The sequence below is a fragment of the Chanos chanos genome, chromosome 5 (genome assembly GCF_902362185.1).
Source record: "Chanos chanos chromosome 5, fChaCha1.1, whole genome shotgun sequence".
Classification (NCBI taxonomy): Eukaryota; Metazoa; Chordata; class Actinopteri; order Gonorynchiformes; family Chanidae; genus Chanos; species Chanos chanos.
The window spans coordinates 40,898,579-40,920,370 of record NC_044499.1 but is presented as its reverse complement, the minus strand read 5'-3'; the positions used below and the strand labels follow the sequence as shown (position 1 = coordinate 40,920,370).

General features: G+C 40.9%; 2 protein-coding genes across 2 annotated transcripts; one reads left to right on the top strand and one right to left on the bottom strand.

Moving 5' to 3' along the window:
* The first annotated feature begins 1,138 nt into the window (after positions 1-1,138).
* LOC115812541 (potassium voltage-gated channel subfamily H member 6-like) lies at positions 1,139-16,164 on the top strand. The gene is made up of 17 exons (XM_030775022.1): positions 1,139-1,157; positions 1,465-1,753; positions 2,140-2,246; positions 2,501-2,634; positions 2,801-2,963; positions 3,217-3,396; positions 7,082-7,273; positions 9,583-10,008; positions 10,665-11,061; positions 11,592-11,791; positions 11,923-12,175; positions 13,293-13,486; positions 13,601-13,706; positions 13,918-14,175; positions 15,107-15,287; positions 15,409-15,616; positions 15,883-16,164. Exons 2-17 carry the CDS (start codon positions 1,468-1,470, stop codon positions 16,162-16,164), a joined length of 3,567 nt encoding a protein of 1,188 aa, XP_030630882.1. The 5' UTR covers positions 1,139-1,157; positions 1,465-1,467.
* Positions 16,165-18,843: 2,679 nt separating this feature from the next.
* Positions 18,844-21,591, bottom strand: LOC115813401 (DDB1- and CUL4-associated factor 7-like). The gene is made up of 7 exons (XM_030776048.1): positions 21,457-21,591; positions 20,930-21,088; positions 20,565-20,676; positions 20,099-20,217; positions 19,720-19,929; positions 19,311-19,428; positions 18,844-19,189 (listed from the first exon to the last, which is right to left on the bottom strand). Exons 1-7 carry the CDS (start codon positions 21,589-21,591, stop codon positions 19,017-19,019), a joined length of 1,026 nt encoding a protein of 341 aa, XP_030631908.1. The 3' UTR covers positions 18,844-19,016.
* Between the last annotated feature and the right edge of the window lie 201 nt (positions 21,592-21,792).

Sequence of the window (21,792 nt, the reverse complement as noted above, 5' to 3'; positions counted from 1 at the left end):
GTATTTAAATTTTCACACGTTTCCAAAAAAGCTCCAAGAATATTACTACTGAGGCATCATTTACAGTATTCCTTGACATTGGTAAACTCAGGTGCCTTTCTTAACCATTACTAATACAGAATCTTTCAGGATCTTTCACATACTTCAGTGAATGTCTGCAGACTTTCCAATTCAACACAAGCATTCAGTGAAATTTTGTGAAGTCATGGAAACTAAGACTGTGCTTTGGCGTTACTGCCTAGCTGAAAAATTCATTTTAGCTGACTCCTGTATAGCATATACAGTAAAGGCACTATGTGGTCTTATACTCCATAGCTAGAATTTTTGGTTTGGCCATGAGTGTTAACAAATGGAACCAGAGGTTTCTTGGGAAACAAATGGAGCTAGTTTCTTGGGTAGGTGTGTCAGAATATTTGTCCCTCTTGTTGTTATGAAGCAGTTACTGCCAAACAGTAGCATCTGTTGTGGTGTGTAGATGTAAGTGAGAGAGTTACGCTCTCCTTCAATAATACTCAGCAGCTCATGGTGGGTGTCCACAGCACATCTGATAAAAGTGACATTTGACAGTAGACTGGGAGATTTTTATGCTCATAAGGCAAGTTTCTCAGACCTTACAAGTGACAACTGTTTATTTTTTATCCCCATATCATTTTCATCCCTTGTATCCTCTAAACATCAGTTTTGTTATTGTTTTAGAGGTTTAAACTTTTTTGCTGTTGATCTAAATTGTGCCCTTGTAAGATTTAAATATCAACAACCACTTATTTTCTCACTTATTTAAATATCAACAACCACTGGAGACAGATGGCACAAGCAAAAAGAGGATTTAATTAGTTTAATTTCTCAGGATTTTCTTCCTCAGGATCTCAGAAGATACCATACATTAAAAAATATACATTTACATAAACAGAATTTATTTATTAGTTTCAACGGAATGAATTCACAGTCAAATGGACCAATAAAATATCAATACTAAACTGACCAAATTCAATGTTACGGTTAAGTTCCAAATTAAGTGTTACCGAGTTTTCAACAACACGAAATGTACATTTAACGCAAGGATGACTTTTATTTTGACATTTTACAATTTCATAGACCGGAAATAACTTCACGGTGTTGCCTTTGAGAGAACACGGGTAGGACAAAAGCAAGCAGAGGTTAAGTTTCATTATCTTGGTGTTTGCTACAGATATTTTACGCGGGTTTGAAGACATATTGCTAGTATCGTTAGTTATGCGTAGTGAGATGGCCTTAAATAAACTAAAGAGTGCCTAGGTTTAATCGCATTCTACTAACAGATGTCAGCGACTTAATTTTAAAATCGAGCATGCCTACGTGTTGTCCTCGTTATTTCTCTTTCACGTAAAACCCCGCTATGTCAGTGCGTAATTCTGTCCACATATATAGTTAAATGCAAGTAACTCGTTTTGAAAGACCTTTTTTTCTCTCATTCTGTAACTCAAGGGCATGTCAGGTGGAGTGGTGTTTCGCAATCTCTTTCCCCAGTACTTCTGCAGACTGGCCGAACCTACTATCCCTTGGGTTCCGCAGCTGTGTAAATCTAGCACCCATCTGACGCTAAATCGCCCTCCTCGATGGGTCTACCATCCATGCCGGACGCTTCACCTGTGTCCCGCGCTGAATGCAGGTCACAACAAGTGGTCCAAAGTAAAAGACATCAAAATTCCCAAAGATGCTGCACGAGGCAGAATGATCATGAAGTACACAATGATGATCAGAATAGCTGTCAAAGGTAAGAACCTGTCGTTTTGAACGACACACTGTAAAGCATACATTTACATTTGTTCAGTTAGCAGACATTTTTATCCAAAGCGACTTCCAAGACGGGCAGATTACAAACCAAGCAAATGGCCATTAAGGAGCTGACTGTTGTATAAGTGCCATTGCTAAGTTCCGTAGCAGATCAGATTCACATGCAAGAATGTTGAAGGAAAATAAGAAAGTGGACCACAAGTGGATCAAGAGCCCCCATAATATAAACTATTGTGTTTCAAGTATCTCAATTGGTACTAAGTAGTACCAGTATACATGTATGTGACAAGTTCCCTGATTTTTAGCATACACAAAATACTACTCCAACAATTACCTTAACATCTGAATTTTTTCCCCCGTTTTCAGAGGGCGGACCCAACCCAGAGTATAATATAGCGCTGGCGAACCTCATTGAGCAGTGCAGGAGCAAAAGCTTTCCCAAGGCCACGATAGAGGCAGCTATCAAAGGAGCGGTGAGTGAAAAACTAATACTTTCTGAACATGTGACCTGTAACATATCCCTGCTCTCATTTCACGTAGAACAACGTGTTTAACATTCTGCTTCACAGTCACATCGAGTACAGCAGCAGCAGTTCATTGTGAGAGGCTGCTTCTTGTCTTGTGTTTGATATTGACTCTTCATGATAAGATTAAATGCGCATTTAGGAGCTTTGAGTCAAAGGTGAGAATGATAGCCTGAAATTTTGTCTTATTGTTCTCCTGGTAGGAGAAGGCAAAGGCGGGCACGCAGTATCTGTACGAAGGTCACGGACCTGGAGGCTGCATGCTACTGATAGAGGTCTTGACAGACAACAACACTCGGTCCCACCAGGAGGTCAAACGAATCATGAGCAAACACGGGTCAGCATCTAAGGAAGCGACCCCTCGTACAAGCCAAAATGTTTAACATGGATATTAAAGTGTTTTTTAGTAAAACTATGGGGATGTTGCAGTTGAGACAGCTGAGAGAAATGTGAGGCCAACGTGTTGGACCCAGTCTAACCGCTGTTTTTGTGTTTGTCCTCAGTGGGGCACTGTGTGATGGGGCACGGCACAGCTTTGACAGGAAGGGTGTCATTGTGGCAACACAGGAGGGGGTGACCTCTGAGAGAGCTTTGGAGCTAGCAATTGAGGCAGGAGCTGAAGATGTACAGGAGACTGAGGATGAGGAGGAGAAGGCAATTTTACGGGTGAGACATAAACACTTTTGGTTTATGATGCTTCCAGAGAGAATGAGCAGCAGCCAAAACCTTTTTTTTTTTTAAATAATGACAGACTGAACAGGAAATTCCTTGCTATATTGAAATATGTGGCATACACTCTGCATAATATGTATTGTGATTTTGTGATCTCATCTGTTATCCGTATTTCCTAAATGACAGATGTTTCCAACAGTAAAAGTACATTCATCATAATAACATATATACATAACATTTTCCTCAGTTTATCTGTGATAAGGCCTCCATGCGTGTGGTACGGACCGCTCTGGAGGATCTAGGGGTGCGTACCCTCTCTGCTGGGTTGGAGTTTGTGTCCCACACCCACACTGTCCTTTCTCAAGCTCAGCTAGAAACTGCCTCTACTCTGCTGGAGGCTCTCAACGACTGCCCAGACGTGGTCCGGGTTTGGGACAATATCCAGGCTCAGGATTAACTTACAGAGGACAATAACTATGGACAAATATAAACCTGAAGATTTAAGTGGGGAGAATGACTTTCTGTGTTTATTTCTGGATACGGGGCTTGGACATTGGTAAATGCAACATCTCCACTCTGACGTCTGGAGTCGCTTAACTATTTACTTCAATGACTGTTATGGAGATCACAGTTTCTCCCACAGTATGGCACTGAAGTCCCAGAAAGCATCCCGTCCTAACGAAATGAACCGGATGGAATAAAGACGAAAATTCATGTCGTGTAACTGAGATGGGATAAGATCCCATCATCATGTTGGAAAGCTGTACATTTGAAAAGATGTCCTTTACAATTATATGTCTATGCTCATTTTACTTTCTGCCAAATAAATCTGAATATATGAATGTTCTGAACGTATCTTTCAGAAGCATTCTGCTCATTTGTGTGAAGAAAGACTTATTTATCTCACCATTAAAAATTTTATAGGTATACTATGTTGACAAAAAGTTTGTTTTTTTTTGGAAGAATGTTAAGTCTTGTCATGTATCAGACAGAGCATTTCAATTATTATTATGATCAGTTAAAAATTATATAAACAAGCTTATATACTTCTCATGTTGCATGAGCTATTCCTCAGCAGAGTTTGATGCTTGCACCATAAAAAAAAGGCAAGAGGTTCGGAATTATAAGGTAATTTACTGTTGCCTATAACTAAATGTCAAGCTACATTTAAGTCACACTCATGAAAAACTAAGGAGAGATCTTGCCTCTCTCCTTGTATCACTCTCTTTCCACTGAGGGAGCTATGGCCTTTATGGGCTCCCTAAGATACAAAAGGAAGCAGCCCTTCTCAGGCTGACTGTGAGCAGCATAAATTCTGTGACATACAACATCCGTAAATACTTAAATACCATCCTTGCTCTCTTAGCGGGCAACACTGTACATCATTTTCAGAACTCTAAAGACTTTGTCAACAATGTTCAGGAGGTGAAACTAAAGAGAGGAGACCATGGTGTCCTACAACGTCACCTGACTGTTTACATGTGTACCAACTACAGAGGCAGTTGAAAACTGTTGGAGAATGTCTACAACAGGATAACACTCTGTGCAAGAGGACAGAGCTCAACCCACACTTAGTATGTTATGTGCTTGATCTGTGTCTGAACACCACCCACTTTAAATACAAGGACATATTCTATAGACAGAAACACGCCTGTGCAGCGTGTCACGAGAATCTCCTATTGTAGTCAACCCATGCATGGAGAAAGTGAAAGGGGGAGCCTTTAACACCTTTGGGGGAATAAGTCCTAGCCAGGGGTTCAGATATGTGGATGAATCTTGAGTTAAATCAAAGCCCAGGCGGTGCAAGAACACATTAACTGAGTGGACATCCACATAAAGTTCACTGGAGAAGATGTACGAGACTGTCCTTTTGGACTGTGCAGCACACATAAAAGATGGCGGAAACTTGAATACTGAGGTCCACAGGAAACCTACTCACTCCAACAAGTATTTCTATTCCCACCACCTACTGGAACACAACCCAGGGGTTATTAGACCTTTACACCGCTGGGCTGAGAATGTGACAAGCACTGAGGTCTGAAGACAAGAAGTGCAAACATCCTAGAGAAGGTCTAAACGCTTGTGATGATGCAGACGTGACCTTTATCAAAACAGCAACAAGGTACAGAGGAACACCAGAGAGGCAAGTGGAAGGGAGAAGCATATCGTTGTTATCCGCAGTGTGGCTGGAGTGCCCAAGAAACTCTGGAGGATTTTCAACAAACATTCCATCTCTGTGTATTTCAAATCCAGTAACGTGCTAAGACAGAAACTCATACACCAGAAAGACAATATACTTAATAAACACAGTCCAGTGCATTGAGGGACATGCAGACTTATATACTGGTGAGATGAAAGAACCACTTTGAGTTCTTACACCTCAGGTCAAGACTCGGTGGTCCATCTAAATCTAAAAAAACAGAAAGACACTCGCTTGAGGACAGTGATGTCATGGAATGTGTAGTAAAATATCTTCAAGGTCTTTATATCACATGTCAAGTTGACTGATTTATTACTGTTGTATATGTTGTGTTGTCCTTTCATAAATGTGATGAAACATTAAATCAATGCACTGCCATATTAACTGACCTCAGTGTTGCTTTTTTTCAGTTAGGATATTGATTGACTGGAATCAAACAATGGTGTTTCCCTTTCATTGACTCAGCCATTAATGTTTTTCATTTTTTTAAGGCTTGCATGACACTCGACACTCTAAAACAGTTTGGCACTGAAAGGGAATATTATGTTAATTCCACAAAGTGCAGTAAAAATGAATGGATGAGAAATAAGTGAGCCTTTATTCCATTGTTGACTGATTTGCATTGATCAGTTTGAAAGTGCTCTCTGAACATAGTATGAGATTGATCAGTTCACAGAAATGGTGATGTATCTGCCACGTGAGGGGGAATGTGTCAGGATGCATAATCGAGTCATGAGGATCTAACTGTTCCATATGGTTCAGCGACCTGCAGATAGGATGGACATCTGGACTCTTTACCATCAATAATCGGTACTATAACTGCTTATGGTCTCATCATATAATGCCTGTAATGGATAGAATGAATCACATGGGATCAAAGACAGGAACAGAGCACTGTTCGTGTTTTAAGATGTACAACACTTCTCTGAGAAGAGCAGTTAAGAGCATCTGATGGACCTGGATGTGTTTTCTGTGAAACCAGTGATTCTTTTTCTGAACATTTTTACCTCTTTTCCAGAGATTCAGAAGACAGTCAAATCTACCTGATTAAGAAAAACACGGCCAATTAGGAAGGGTCCTGACCCAATTAATTGGTGATCCGATCCTATTCCTGGATATTTAATGGTAGAAGAGAAGTGACTAAATTAGACGTCTGTTTGGGGTTACATTCACATTAACCTCTGCACTATGGCTGACTTCAACCTAAAGGAATATTCAGGTGGAATGAAGAAAAGCTACACGTCTTAGGGAAAAACAAACTAATCTTTGGAATTTAATCAGCATATTTTTTCATGGACAAAACACTCAGAGGAACCTTTTTTCCGCAGATAAATGCACAGACTTTTATAGTCTTTTGAAACTGAAGTAATTTTTTTTATCACAATATTTTTTGATTTCAGGATTAATCAGCCAATGAAACTCAAATCAGTCTATTAGCTGAAAGGAGTAACCATTCGAATCATTGCTATAATTTTAATGAGAACAACTTTTGTAACCGTCACAGTTACCGGTATTCTCTTGGGGAATAGTACAAGCTCTCAAGTGTAATTCTGCAAGGTACTAGTGCTTTCTCATAGGCTGTTTCAAATAGAAACATTTTTATACGTTCTTTTATAAGGAACATTCAAGTTCCTCCATGACATGAGGAAAGACTGGGACAGCCAAGGAAGGGATACACATGTCACCAGCGGTAAGTTAATCAATTCTATTATTCTATCTGTTCATCCATTTTCATCTGTTTAACGGGTCTTGATTAACTGTAAAGTAATGTAATCTTTTAAAATGGTTTTCATTTTTCAATCATCATACTGGCGTTATTTTTCTCTAACACATGGGGAAAAACATACTATAAATGTTCTGATATTTTACTTTTCTATTTTCTCGTGTCCTCTTCTCAAATGAAGACCAAAAGCCCAGCCTCCTGAACTCAACCTCAGATTCAGAGCTCATGAAGAGTGGAGTCGTTCACCGCTTCCCGCCATTTACCCTCAATTTTCGACGCCTTGGGCGATCCAGCACCGCAACCTCGCCCCCAAACATTGAGCTTGTCAACCATGCCAAGGTGAAGGAGCGCACACAGATCGTCACAGAGAAGGTCACACAGGTAGGGTGTCAGAAACCCTCCTAAAAACCAAAGCCCCAACTTCAGGAGGGTCAGCCCCTGATGCAAGCTTTCTAATGGGTTATGGCTCTGGGCTGAATGAGAGGTTAACCAAATTAAACATTTGAACAAAATATGATGTATGCAAAGGAAGTACTCCTAATGTTAATTACATTAGGAGTATTTGTAGTTCTGTAGATGACTTAAATATTCTACATGCAATATAGGTTCACTAAGTATTCTCACAGTATCATTAGCCACATTGGCCTAAAGACTCCCATAGTGAGAACTAGGCAGTTAATTCTTGGCTGGTATAGGTGTCCTCACATGGATAGCAAATGTGGCAAACCCATCAGTGGAAAGATCATTAGGATACAGATATGATCCCTCCAGGCACAGGAAATGGCACTGTGACAACTAGAGTCTATAGGCATGTCACCGCTGGGCACATGATTTGTACAGCTGCCATTGCATAAATGTGAATAATGTCTAATCAAGACTCTTTGTGTGGTCTTGACTAGTAGCACTCTTAATCAACCTATGCAAGCGACCTCTAGACATATTATTTCCCTATCCTCTCAGTCGCAGACGTACTCTCTCTCTCTCTCTCTCACACACACACACACACACACACACACACACACATACAGTCTCTCCCTCTTTCTCTCTGTTTATGTGTGTGTGTGTGTGTGTGTGTACATATGCGTTCCTCTCTCACTTTGCTATTGGTCCTATTTGAGAGTTCTCATCCGTTTCTTGCCTCTAAACATGGTTTAACACATGCCTACCCCATGTCACTTGCTTTGCTTTAAATCCCCAAATCCAGTGTCCTGCATTATTCCCTTTCACCTCTATCTGTGTTTTTTCACATGGTAGAGAGCTCAGGTGCTCCCCATTTGTGGGCAGTATGCGGCAGAAAATGTCTGTGCTTGTATCATACTGGTTCAATGCACTCTCAGTAGTCATTGTGTGCATGGTACTGAAAGCTATAGAAAGGAGACGGGACTAAAACACAGTTGGTCCAGCCAGTTCCAAAACAAAACAAATTGATTGGCACAGGGATGTGTCTATGTGTATATAGAATAACTACCATTGGCTTCATTGTTGCAGTTGTGGATTCATAGGGTCACACAGCAGTGAAAAAAAGAAAATAGAGATGGCTGAAATGAATTTAGAGAGAACTGATAAACAGCAGAGGGACAGTGTGGGTGAGCAGAACAGCACAGACTGATATTGGTGTCAGGCGAGGGTTCTATTCGGGATCAGAGCTGCATGGACATGGAAACTCTCATCATACTGGTCTGTACAGATTCCTCTGTTTATTATGTTTGTAAAATGTGTAGCTGTTTTGTTTGTATTATGAGTACTTCAAACTTAAAGATGGTAATATTTACTTGGAAATCGTTGACAAACTTACTTTTTGAGGCTGATATCTGCCATAGACAACATTTGTTGTAGTATTCAGACACATCGTACAGAATGAACGTTTGAGGGGCACGGAAAAGCTGTGACTATTATTTGTCCTTTGCCGATTGCTAGACGTCAATTACAGCTTTAGCTTATAAACAGTTCCTTGAAACTGCTCAAAAACATGAATGTTCATTGATTCCAAATGTTTAATATGTGCCGTAGTTTGATTTAAGTCTAATGGTGCTGTGAGCACTGTATAATTGCTAATTAATTGGAGCCCACGGATAGCAGCATGTACTGTGGAATGCACTGCTATGACAGTGCTGCGCGACCTCTGTTGCTCTCGTTAGCTTTTGCCGATCGATATTTTTGTTTAGAAATCCACTGCTGGCTTGTGCGTATTGATTACTTCCTGGTAAAGTACAATGTCATGTAAAACAAACCCATGAACAATTGTAATTTTTATGGTGCAGCGTTAAAATCATTCTTCGCTTTGCTCAAATTGTTCGTTTTCAAGCGACAAAAGTTTTGACTTTTGACTTCAAACTTACCCCTATTAGACTTCTAAAAGAACTAGACACGACTAATAGTACAAGCACTTCGCCAGCGTATAAACTGTACATCATTGAGGGGATGAGCAGTGCAGAAATTAATATAATGATAATTACATATGAAAAGCCCTTCCATTTACTGTTCAAAGCCTCCTTCTGCATCAATTGAGTGAAACTGTCAAGAAAACCATCATACCAGCCATACAAACACATGTGTAATTCAAGCTATGTTTGCCAGCAAGGATGGTGTATTTATGATGAATGTATGATTTACAAATAATTTGCATAAATAAATTCTGTCCGTGGACAGCATAGAAATATGTCCTAACAACCTGCCTCTTGTTTTTACAGGTCCTATCTCTTGGTGCTGATGTGCTTCCCGAATACAAGCTCCAGACCCCAGACATTCATAAGTGGATCATGCTGCACTACAGTCCGTTTAAGGCAGTGTGGGACTGGGTTATCCTGCTGCTGGTTCTCTACACGGCCGTGTTCACACCCTATTCAGCCGCTTTCCTGCTGAATGAGCTTGAGGAGGAGAGAAGACGCACCTGCGGCTACACTTGTAACCCACTCAATGTGGTGGACGTCATTGTGGACGTCTTGTTCATAGTGGACATTGTCATAAACTTCAGGACAACATATGTCAATCATAATGACGAGGTGGTGACACATCCTAAGCGTATTGCCATCCACTATATCAAGGGTTGGTTCCTCATAGACATGGTGGCTGCCATACCTTTTGACCTGCTCATCTTCAAGTCTGGATCGGATGAGGTGAGAACAACTATTACAGCTTTGAAGTTATCATAACAGAGGTATGTTTATGAGTGAAAACATTTCCTGATGTTTATTATGGAGACAAAATGAGAAGTACTTAGAGAAATCCCCTGCAACAGACAGTCCATTAAAGGTAACTGGTATGTATTGTTTAATGATTAAAGGTGTTTTCACACGTGGTCCCTTTTAGACAATGCTTGCAAACTCACAGCAGTGAGTATCAGAATTTTTATGCTTAGTTGAAAGCTCCAAAAAAAAAAACCTAAAAGCCTTCAGAAAGTGACCATCTTCAGAAGTTGTCTGAGTTCAGTTTATTTCAAGTTTTTTGGTGCATTACTCTTACTATGAGCCGAAGTGAGTTAGCAACAGATCTGATTCAGATGGAGAGATTGTAAATATAAAAAGAACAAAATAAGTTTTTACCTACAAGTCACTGTTGTCTGCTGTCACGTTGTCTTTTACTTAAAGGGGGACTGAGGTTGGCTCTGTTCAAGAGAGCACCCCACATGTCCCCTACAGTGTTTTTCTCCAAAATACTCAAGAGGTGTGAGATTCAACAGAAGTAATTCTTGCTTGCTGCTGGTGTCAGATGTATTTTTATCCAGACTCTCCTTCTTTCCATTATCTGGCATTATACTTCACTTGCCTTTTAGACAACAACTACCCTGATTGGCCTTCTGAAGACAGCAAGGCTACTGCGATTGGTCCGTGTTGCCAGGAAACTGGATCGGTACTCGGAATATGGAGCAGCTGTTCTGTTCCTGCTTATGTGCACGTTTGTGCTGATTGCCCATTGGCTGGCTTGTATCTGGTATGCCATTGGCCATGTGGAGAGACCCTACATGAAGACTGGTTGGCTGGATAACCTAGCTGATCAGCTCGGGAAACATTACAATGACAGTGATGCAAGCTCAGGACCATCTATAAAGGACAAATACGTCACAGCACTCTACTTCACCTTCAGCAGCCTGACAAGTGTGGGCTTTGGAAATGTCTCTCCCAATACTAATTCTGAGAAGATCTTCTCCATCTGTGTTATGCTCATTGGCTGTGAGTTGGTCATTCTCCACACCAATCACCATGTCTCATAACCCTTTAATATTAGATCTCAACTTGTACCATCCCTATTACCTGATTCATGGGCTAGCCGTAAATCCACAAATTCACATATTATTAACATTCACACACTACTGGGTGATTTGTAGACATGATCAGTGTGTAAGTGATCTTTTAAGATGTTGTCTGTACCCTTAAGTATGATCCCAGCAAAATGCTAGCCTCATTTTTACCAAGACAAACTGCTTACCTCAGACAAACCCAAAGCATGTATTTTTCTATCTTCATGCTAATCTCTAACCCTCCTTAAACCAGACATAATCAAACTTTCAAAACCCCCAATTTTGTACCTTGAGTGTGCCATTCTGTTTCTCCCCTGGCTCCCATCTCCCCCAACTACACAATTATTCTCTGGCCATTTGGGATGGTAGTGACAAAGGGTGTCTAAGGGAGGTCCAAAAATGATGCTTTTTAAAAATTCTTTCTCACTTTCTCTTCCCTGTTTCGCTGTTGTCCCGTCACAGCTCTGATGTATGCCAGCATATTTGGAAACGTCTCAGCAATCATTCAGCGGCTGTATTCTGGAACGACACGTTACCATACTCAGATGCTGCGAGTCAAAGAGTTTATCCGCTTCCATCAGATACCTGGTGGCCTGAGGCAGAGACTGGAGGAGTATTTCCAACACGCTTGGTCCTATACCAATGGAATCGATATGAACGCTGTGAGTGTAACATGCAAACTCATTGATTACTCCGGAACACCAATCCCTCACCACTTGCATTAGTATGGATGCTTTGACCAACAGTAACACCAACAAATATATTGGAAACGGTTCTCTTTCTTTGCCTGCAGGTGTTGAAGGGTTTTCCAGAGTGTTTGCAGGCTGATATCTGTCTGCATTTGAACCGCAATCTGTTGCAGAACTGTAAGGCATTTTGCGGGGCCAGTAAAGCATGTCTGCGTGCCCTCGCTACGCGTTTTAAAACCACCCATGCCCCACCTGGTGACACACTCTATCACCAAGGCGACCTTCTCACCGCACTCTATTTCATCTCCCGTGGATCTATCCAGGTGTCCCGCCATGAAATGGTGCTTGCCATTCTGGGTGAGAACAGCATATTCAGTCAGTATTTTCCATAGTCCCTGCCAACACGAAAACACCATAATCATAACCATAATACTCATCTTCATCACAGGACATTGATTTCATAACATGGCTGAGTCATTAAAAAAGGGGTTCAGTAGGCCTGGTTAGCCAGTGCTGACAATGCAGTGGACCAAACTGCACCTCAGCAATCAATGTCTTTATCAATATCTGGAGGGGCTACACCAGTGAACCACAAAAGGAAATGATGCTGTCTAGTGGTAATATGAAGTATTGCAGCATAGAGTCCATATAAAAATTTTACCTGATATTGTAGGTCACTGTAGGGCCAGTGCATGTTCAAGCTCTTGTTACAGCCCAATAGTTTGTTGACTCATGAAGTGTGTGAGAAACAATGACAAAGCTTGATATACAAAGAGGCTTGTCCATAAAAACACAGAAGGGTTTGAATTGTTTAAACCCAATTTAATTATTGTTGTTGTGGAATCAGTGAACATGGTGCATACACAGAAAATTATAGATGGATAATTGGATGATAGTTGGGTGATAATCAAATGATAACTGGATGATTTGTACATTAAATACACCTCCAAACAACCAAAAATAAATTCTTCCAAAAGGAATTCTGCTGCATTATAACAGACTTTATTTAAAAAAAAAAAAAGGACAAAGGAAATGAAGTCTATGTATAGAAAAGCGGAGAGAGTGGGGACTACGTTGCTAATGTCAACAGAGACAAAAGAGACAGTACCCAACAGATGAGAAGATAGAATTGTGATAGGTAAGGGGGGGGAGTGTGATGGATTTACAACACTAAGGGAGTCAACCGGCTTCAGAAAACAAGGTTTTCTCCCTCTTCATGAGAAGCTGATTGAAAGGATAATCCAAAAAACAGGAAGCCTTCCAGGAATGACTTTGCACAACCCTTGTATAGGCTGACTCATATTTTCACTTATGCCTCTAAATAAACAAAAACAAGAAGCAAACAAAAAAATTCAACAAGAAATATCTAGAACAGTCCAGTGCTGGTATGGCTAGTATTGAGAAAGGGGATGCAGTGTATTACATCTTTTTAAATTCTTACATATTCTGGTGCCTATATACGATCTGTGTTCAGGTAAGAACGATATTTTTGGGGAGCCAGTACACATGTATGCTGAGCCTGGTCGGTCTAACTCAGACGTGAGAAGTCTTACCTACTGTGACCTCCATCGTATCCAGAGAGATGACCTCCTGGAGGTACTGGACATGTATCCAGCCTTTGCCGAAAACTTCTGGAGGAACCTGGAGATCACATTCAACCTCAGAGATGTGGGTGTTAACACATAACGTTACGTACAATTTTTTTCAGAGAATCTAAGTCTGACAAAAACAAAAACACTGTTAAATGATGATAAAATGGAATCTATGATGTTGTATAATTAGGCAGATCAAGGCATCCAGATGCTCCCTAGTGAGGATTCTGATTGCGATTATCACAGCAGTCGCCCGAGACACCGTAAAAATTCACTCGACCGCCGCAACAGGCCTGGTGAGTGGAAAATTTCAATTCATGTGTATATGTTAACATCCCCTTTTAAACTCTAAGACACACATGCATCTATTATAAACCTGTGCAGTCTGATTTGCACAGAAATACAGAGTAGTCCACACCATGTAAGAAGCATTGTTACATCCCTGTCCTAAAACCTCTTATATGGATACTCAGATAGCGTTTGCATTTTTTTCTCTGTTTGTTCCAGATGGGATGGATCAAACGGACCGTTATGCAGCTCAGACGTGCCAGACGATGGGTCATCACCAGTCCTCCGCTCCTCATGCCCAATGGGACGAGCTCTGCAGCTGTGGCACCTCCAGCTCACAGTCAAATGAAGACCTCAGTAAGCCCCCACTTGCCCATGGCCACTTGTACACCCCTGAAGGAGACACCCTTGATTACCCTCCCTCTGTGGTGCGGCTGATGCCTCCAAACAGTACCAAGGGGGTAGGCAGGGAGGCTGGCATGGAAAGAGGGCATCCAGGTGGGCACAGAGACACAAATGTGTTCATGGTGTGGATGTGTTCAAGGGTAGACCACCATCCTACCGTAAAGATAGAGTGTGTATGCTTTTGCTTGTGTCCAGTAAAACATGCTGATTCAGGTAATCAAAACCCTGAGGAGCAACTAATGTGCACAGACAGTGACAAGGCTAGATTTGGTTTGGAGAAAAAGCCTACATACAATGCAACTCCTTATGAGGATCATTTCCTGACGCTTAGGGCTGCTTGATTATGGTAAAAATCATAATCATGATTATTTTGGTCAATGTTGAGATCACTGTTGAGATTGTTTAACATGATTATTCACTGACTTTGGAAACATCATGCATTTATCGAACTTTAAAACAAACCTTATCTTTTAAACAGTGGATTGTCTCGAACTTGAAATATAATTTAACTGAAAAACAAATTAAAAAAAAAAATTAAAAAGAGAAATAAATAAAATTATTTATGCAATTTAGAATTTATAAATAAATTATAAGTTATAATTTATTATATTTAATTGTTACCAACATTTTACAGTAGCCCAAGATGGAAAGTTCAGCCAACAAAGTGTAGCCTACTCTATTATATGACAGACTCTACATTAGAGCCATCCATGAGAAATCTGTCCACAACTCACAATTGTTACATGTTTATTTCATTGCAACGACAGTTGGGACAGTAAAACACAACAATAAGCCAGACAAACAATTGATTCACCCTTTCCTGCTGTCGCTATCCTTCCTCTTGTTTACATTTAAATAAAAAATGCGGCGCAATAATCTTTTTATCTCCGTTATCTTGTTTTCATGATCGTTGGAAGCCAAAATCGTAATTGAAAATTCGATGAATCGCCTAGCCCTACTAACCCTAAGTCTTTTCTGGCCACATCTCTGTATTTCTTTGTAGCGAACCCGCTCTCTGTTCCTGGCCTGTACCATTTCTGGCCTGACAGAAGCTCCACACAGTTTGCTGAGCGATCCTGGCGGTCCTCCTCAGTAAGAGCTTCATATCATCCACCGCCGTTTGCGGAAGAACGCCCGAGTGAACTCGAGTCAAGGCTAGAACTATTACAGAGCCAGCTCAACCGGTACGACAGCGCGTTCTGTGTGTCTGCGTGAGAGAGAGAGAGAGATGCAGCACGTACAATCCTTAAAAGCGTTCCGTCACATTCTCTTTTCATCTGTTCCCTGTCTTCATTTGTCCTCCAGGCTGGAGACCCGTATGACAGCAGACATAAATGTAATCCTTCAGCTCCTCCAGAGACAGATTGCGCCCGTGCCCCCAGCATACAGCAGCGTTTCACCCGCCAACCATCCCCCGGACCCATCCACGCTGTATGGGACAAGCCCGCCAGTACTGCACAGCATGTACCCCATCCCAAACATTCAGAGGGACAGCCGAGCTCCCGCCATGCAGGTGAACCGTCACCTGCGACCCCCGAAAAGAAAAGAGTACCTCACATTTATTAGAACTAATGAACATCTGCTGGGATTAAAACATTATCTTACTGTTACAGTAAAGGGTTTTTTTTTTTTTTTTTAAATGGGCAAGTTTCAGTCTTCCTACTTCCACAAATGCCTGTACCGACCAGAGGTTGTACTGATCAGAAATAAAGTATACCTTACAGTGCTGCAGTATTTGTTCTGCAAGATTTTGAACCCCTCTACTTTTCGTCTTTACAGAACACCATCCAGTCCGATAACAAACCTACACAGAAATCCCAGGAATCTCTGTCCAGTGGCATCCATGTGACCGTGGCCTCTGATGATGAAGAAGGCGTACTTGTTACTCCCGAGAAAGAACCTGATGTAGTTCCTGTCCTCGAAAGCACATCCACTCTGATAAACACACCAGGACTCTGTGCTTCCCTACGCTTTCCCTCTTTGCCAGGCAACCTGGATACCACCACATACCTGACTGATATCCAAAAACACGTCTCTGATCCCGTTTTGCCTGTTAAATAATGACTGTTGAGGAAACCATCAGAAGTCACAGTTCCTCATAAACCCAAAACATTTACATGTACTTACTGCACTTCTCATCACACGACTTCTCACCCTTGACAACACACATGGATATTATCAAGTCTGATAAGTCCTGTGATGATGAACAGCTCAATACACATCAAAGATACTTAGAACACAAATAGTCGCTAAATGCTCAAAGTGAACTTTTACTTCATGTAATTTGATTCCATGAATCACACTTCAGGGAGCCTGAACTCAGACCAGATCAGTCTGAGAAATCATGAAACCATGAAAAAAAACCTTGTTCACGCATTACACGTACAGACCGTCAAACTGCCCGTCCCCTACAGCCTAGAAAAGAAAAAGATGTGGACAAAATCCTAGAAATGCCACAATCCACATGAAAAACTACCCAAATTTTGTCGGCTAATCAGCGACCTCAAAAATGACCCTGCATAACTGATTCAAAATACAACTGTGTGATTCATTCCGTATAAAAACTATTTTTTGAGCCTGAGAAAGCTGGTGGTGCAAGCTTCTATGCCAGTTTCCAACTGTTACACATTATGGACAGCCATCTTGTGGATCTGGTGTTTGCTGTGTGTGCCAGAATACAAGAGGAGGAAAAAGCAAGTATGAAGCCATTCTTGGCAATCGGGTACACCACATCTACATGTCCCCATATTCCAAGACAGGAAAGCCCCTAAGACATAGGGTTACTTGATTCCATGTTATTCACTAGATATACATATATTGTTTGGTGTTTTCATTACTTTGTCCACTGTCTGTACCTTTTTCATGTGGTGTTTCCACAACTTTGTCCACTCTTTGGTCCCTTCTCAGGCTGTGCTAAAGCCTTGTGTAAGCAGACAGCTGTTCTTTCCATCTTCTCTCAAACATCACAAAGCTGCAATACCATTTTTATGGCATGTAAAGGTTGAGCCACATAATTTAAGTAGAAACATAGGAATAGCATCTAATTTTTACACATTAATTCTAACTTCCATATGTAACGAATTAAGCCTGCCCTCAAATGTATAGATAGCCCATTCATAAGAGTTTGATAAACCCTTATCAATTTTTGTGTGATGTATTAGAGTAAAAGGTCACGGTATTTCTTTTCAGTTACTTTATTTCTACTCTATATGTTTATATAAAAATGTTGCACTTCATCAAATTGTATCTAACATTGCAATAAATGGAATCAATTTGTTCTCGTCTATGGTTTCACAGTTGGAAAAAGTGTACAAGTCCATAAAATAAAGGAAATGTACCACTCAAATCAATAGACACAAGACTGGTTTCATCCATGAGTCAGATCAATATGACCCAAAGCATCTCAGATGTTCAGACATTTAAACAGTCCAAGTCAACATGATAAAATTTGAAGTGCAAATGGCAGAAGAACCCAAAGTTACAAGTTATTAAATAAAATGAGGAACGAAAAATAAACTTCGGCTTGCTCTCGGTGTGGCGACGCCAGATTCTCTGAAGATCTGGCCTTGTACCAATAACCTTGGTCCCCAAGAGCCACTCTGTATAAAAGAGTGTCGCACTCAGAATAACCTCTAATAACTTAAAATAAGGCTTCAGTTGAGGCATCGAATCTTTGAAACTGGAACAGTTCAGGATGAGACGAGTAAAACTCTTGATGAAGGTTCTCCTTGTGACGACGGCTCCTTCAGGCCAGCTTGAGATACAGCTTCCAAATCACAGAGTACAAAGATTATATTAGCTAAGACCTTCAAATGATCAATCTACAAATTCAGTCCCACATGACACATAAGATTATATTAATATAACAAAAAAAAAAATCTGTCGAGTCTTCATGCTGTTTCTTGAATAAAGAGAATAAAAGAGAACTGTCCATAAAGAATAGATGGGCATCTTCTCGCCAGTCACTCTCTTTGAAAACAATGAGCTCCATCCTTGAGTGTCCCCATAATGTCTGGTTTATATCACATCTGAGGAGCTCGCTTTTCTTTGTATCAGGTGGTACGCATCCCAAAATTCTGTGTGCTGTAGACAAACACTGCACCTCAGGGTAAAACACTACAGCAGCTGCAGAGAAAAAAAGTTCCTCATATAGCGACTCACGGCCATTACAGCCATATTATTTAACAAACAATGAATACAATCTCTGATGTATGTCACACAAGACAGAATAAAACATTAAAATGGGAAAAAAGTCACATGGAACACAAAAAGATACCATCATTTAACATATTACATGGAGGCATACATGGACATCATTGGATGGCTATCTGAGGCATTTTTATCTGCTTCCACAAAAAAAAAAAAAAAAAAACCAACCCTTTCACTAATGCTTCACAGAATAAGTATGTCCCATTGCTTTACTTTAAGAATCTCCGTTATTTCCTGCTGATGTCACAAAAGGCCATGGTTCGACCAAGACCAAGGTTATGGGATAGTCCTTGGTCTCAACATTACAAAGACAGTTACATGTGGCATTGCATTGCTAAACTAGATTATTAAAGCATAGGTAAGATATCGAGCACCCTATTAAAAACATAACGGACCAATATAAGTACTGTTTAACTAAACTCTTTCCAATATAATTGACCACCACATTTCTCTTGGCTTCAGACAGAACCGGAGTGATGTTCAGAGGTCAGATGCACAAGACCTTTGGGTGGTTACACAGTAAGCAAAGAAACGCTTGTCCTCCAACAGAAGAATAGCAGAGAACATGGAGAGATTACGTAGTGAGTAGAGTGTAATGAGAGCAGGAAGAAGGCAAACAGGATAGAAATAAGAGAGCTGTAGGAAAGACAAGTATGACACACTGTATACAGTCAGGAAGAAATGCTGATTGCTTGAATACAGGCCTAGACACGCAGAATCTCCAGACAGTTGTTGTAACAGATGGAGATCCAGTCCGGTTGGGTGGAGGCCCACTGCACATTGTTGATCTCACCCTCAGCTGTGTAGGCAAGTATGGGGTCCTCAATAGCTCGTGGCATCTGCTGGATGTCCCATATCAGGGCCTGGTGGTCATCCGCTGAGGAGGGGGGGGGGGGGTTATAACATTATTCAAAATGATCAAATGTGCTGAAATGTTCTTAGATGATTGATATTCCTGCGAAGAGAGAATAATGTCTGTGGCAGTGCACTTTGCTAACCTGCAGTGCAGATATGGCAGGAAGAGTGCGGGGCCCAGGCGATGCCATTCACACACGCCCGATGATTATTTAATCGAGCCACTGGAGTACACGGGACACGGACGTCCAGAATCACAACCTGACGGGAGGAAAAACATAGGAAGAGAGGATGTCAAAGGAAAATAATAAATGACCTTCAACATCACACCAGAAGACAACATCAAATTAGTTTCAGTGCTTTCTATGGTTCATGAAAGCCTGAGTAATGAACTAAATTACACTGACATGTTACAAAATGAATTTGGCCTCATAGCTCTAGTCAGAACTCTGCAGAAGACGGTGCGAGAGAAACAGCGATGGGATGTGGAGATTTTAATGTTGTACGAAGTATCTGAGCGTCTGAATCTGCTTGTGTGTGCACTACACAAACCTCCATGCCATCCATGGCCATGGTGGCCAAGTAATTAGGGTCCTGTTTGTTCCAGCAGAGACGAAGTAATGGGTGGTGTTGTGGGTCCTCGTAGATGATGGTGCTGTGCTCCAAGTGACGAAGGTCAAACATCCGAACTGAACCATCAGCTCCCACGGATGCAAACATATCTCGGCCGCCACCTGCGCGGCTAAATGCAATGTCATAGACCTGCACCACAGAGAAACAATGTCACGCATTCTGTCAAGACTCTAAAATACAACTTTATGTTTACAGTGGTACAGGGTCACTGACAGACTCTCTGAAAATAAGTGACAATCTGACCTTGCCTTTCTCTTTTGCCTTTTGACCAACCACACCCCTCCTCTGTGCTCCTCACCTCTTTATCATGAGCAATGAGTTGTGTTTTCACGTGGCCAGACACTAGATTGACCCTCCCCAGTACTTGACCAGTCTCCAGTCCCCAGATAGTACAGGTGGTATCAATGCTAGAGGTACCTGAAGGGGGAGAGAAGTAGAGAGGTAGAGGTAAAGAGAGAGAGAGAGAGAGAGAGAGAGAGAGAGAGAGAAATGTGCATCATAAGACACTGCAAAGGAAGTCAGCAAAAAGTTGAAAAAAAAAAAAAAAATGTCTCTCTGTTTTCAGTTTATAGAGTTATTTGAGGTCACTTAAAATGGCAACTAGCCTGCTGTTTTTTTTGTTTTTTTTAACCAGAGACATTATTCATCAGCTATTTTAACATGTTTGCCATCCTGCATTACGGCCCACTGAAACCTTTTATTGTGAAGCCCAGCTCCAACTGACCTAAGGCAAAACAAAAAAAAAGTTACGTATGTTCTCTCACCTAGCAAATTTGGGTCCACCTCATTCCAGTCAAAGGAGGTGAGTGGTGCACAGAAATCTGAGTTTTTATTGTTGTTGAGAAGACATTCCAGTCGTGTGTCTGTATCGCCCACCTTAATGGGACAGGAACAATTTCAATTAGTTCTTGCTCATCCAAGCGAAACTACTCCTGAAACAAGAAACCTAAGCCCATATCCACTGCTATCAAAACAACTTAACCTTGACAATCATGATTAAAGAAAGTTTTGAATGCTTTTTTCGCTCCTTTCTTTCTTGAAACAAGATTTTTTTGTTCACTTATCTCTGAGGCAGGTTTGTATAGGACAGGAATTAAATGCAAAATGTCCAGGAAACAACACATCATACCCTCCAGATGCGCAAGTAGTCCCCACTGGTGGCCAGTAAGTCTGGATAAACTCCCTTAGTATCAGGAATCCACATGATCTTGGTTGTAGGATATGGGTGGTCAAATGTATTTCGACACACAAACTCGGAGCTCTCTTCTTCAAGACCAACTAACTGTACCTGTGGAACGAGGATAAATAAAGGGTTATGCAAAATGTTTTCAAATACCAGTCCTCACAATAGACAGTTATACAAATAGTTATTACCAAACTGGTGCTCTTAAAAGATTCGGGAATAAGCAGGACTATAGAGAAAAAAGGTTAGATTGCTTTGTTTAAACGAATAGAAGCTTAATATTGTTTTGTTTTACTGGTCAAATGTTAATTCTCCCTATAAATGATTTTGAGCACACCGTGATAAAACAGGTAAGGAAAATGCACTATATGATTAAAATAAGACAGCTCACAATTAATATGTATTCCACAATATTTATATCACACAGAGACTTTGTTAACAAATTACAAAGCAATAGTCTGGGTCATAGTTACCTTATTATTGTATTCTTCAACAAAGCTGCCAAGCGCTAGTCGGAAACGCTTGTCAGGTCGGACACTCCAATTCATTGCATACACAGTCCATGGCGCCTCGTATTTATAGATTTCTTTTCTTTTGCCGTGCGACATGATCACAGTATAGCTTATAAACGTTAACGATCACAATGTCCAGTAGACCTTAACTGTTTAGATTTCCACAGAAACGACTAAGTCGACTGAATGCGCCACAACTGGATGTATTTAGATCATCTCTTGCAAACGGTTCTTTGTCGGAATCAGATTTGCGTTTGCAAAGCGTACCTGACAAACAGATAAAAGTAGCGAGGTATT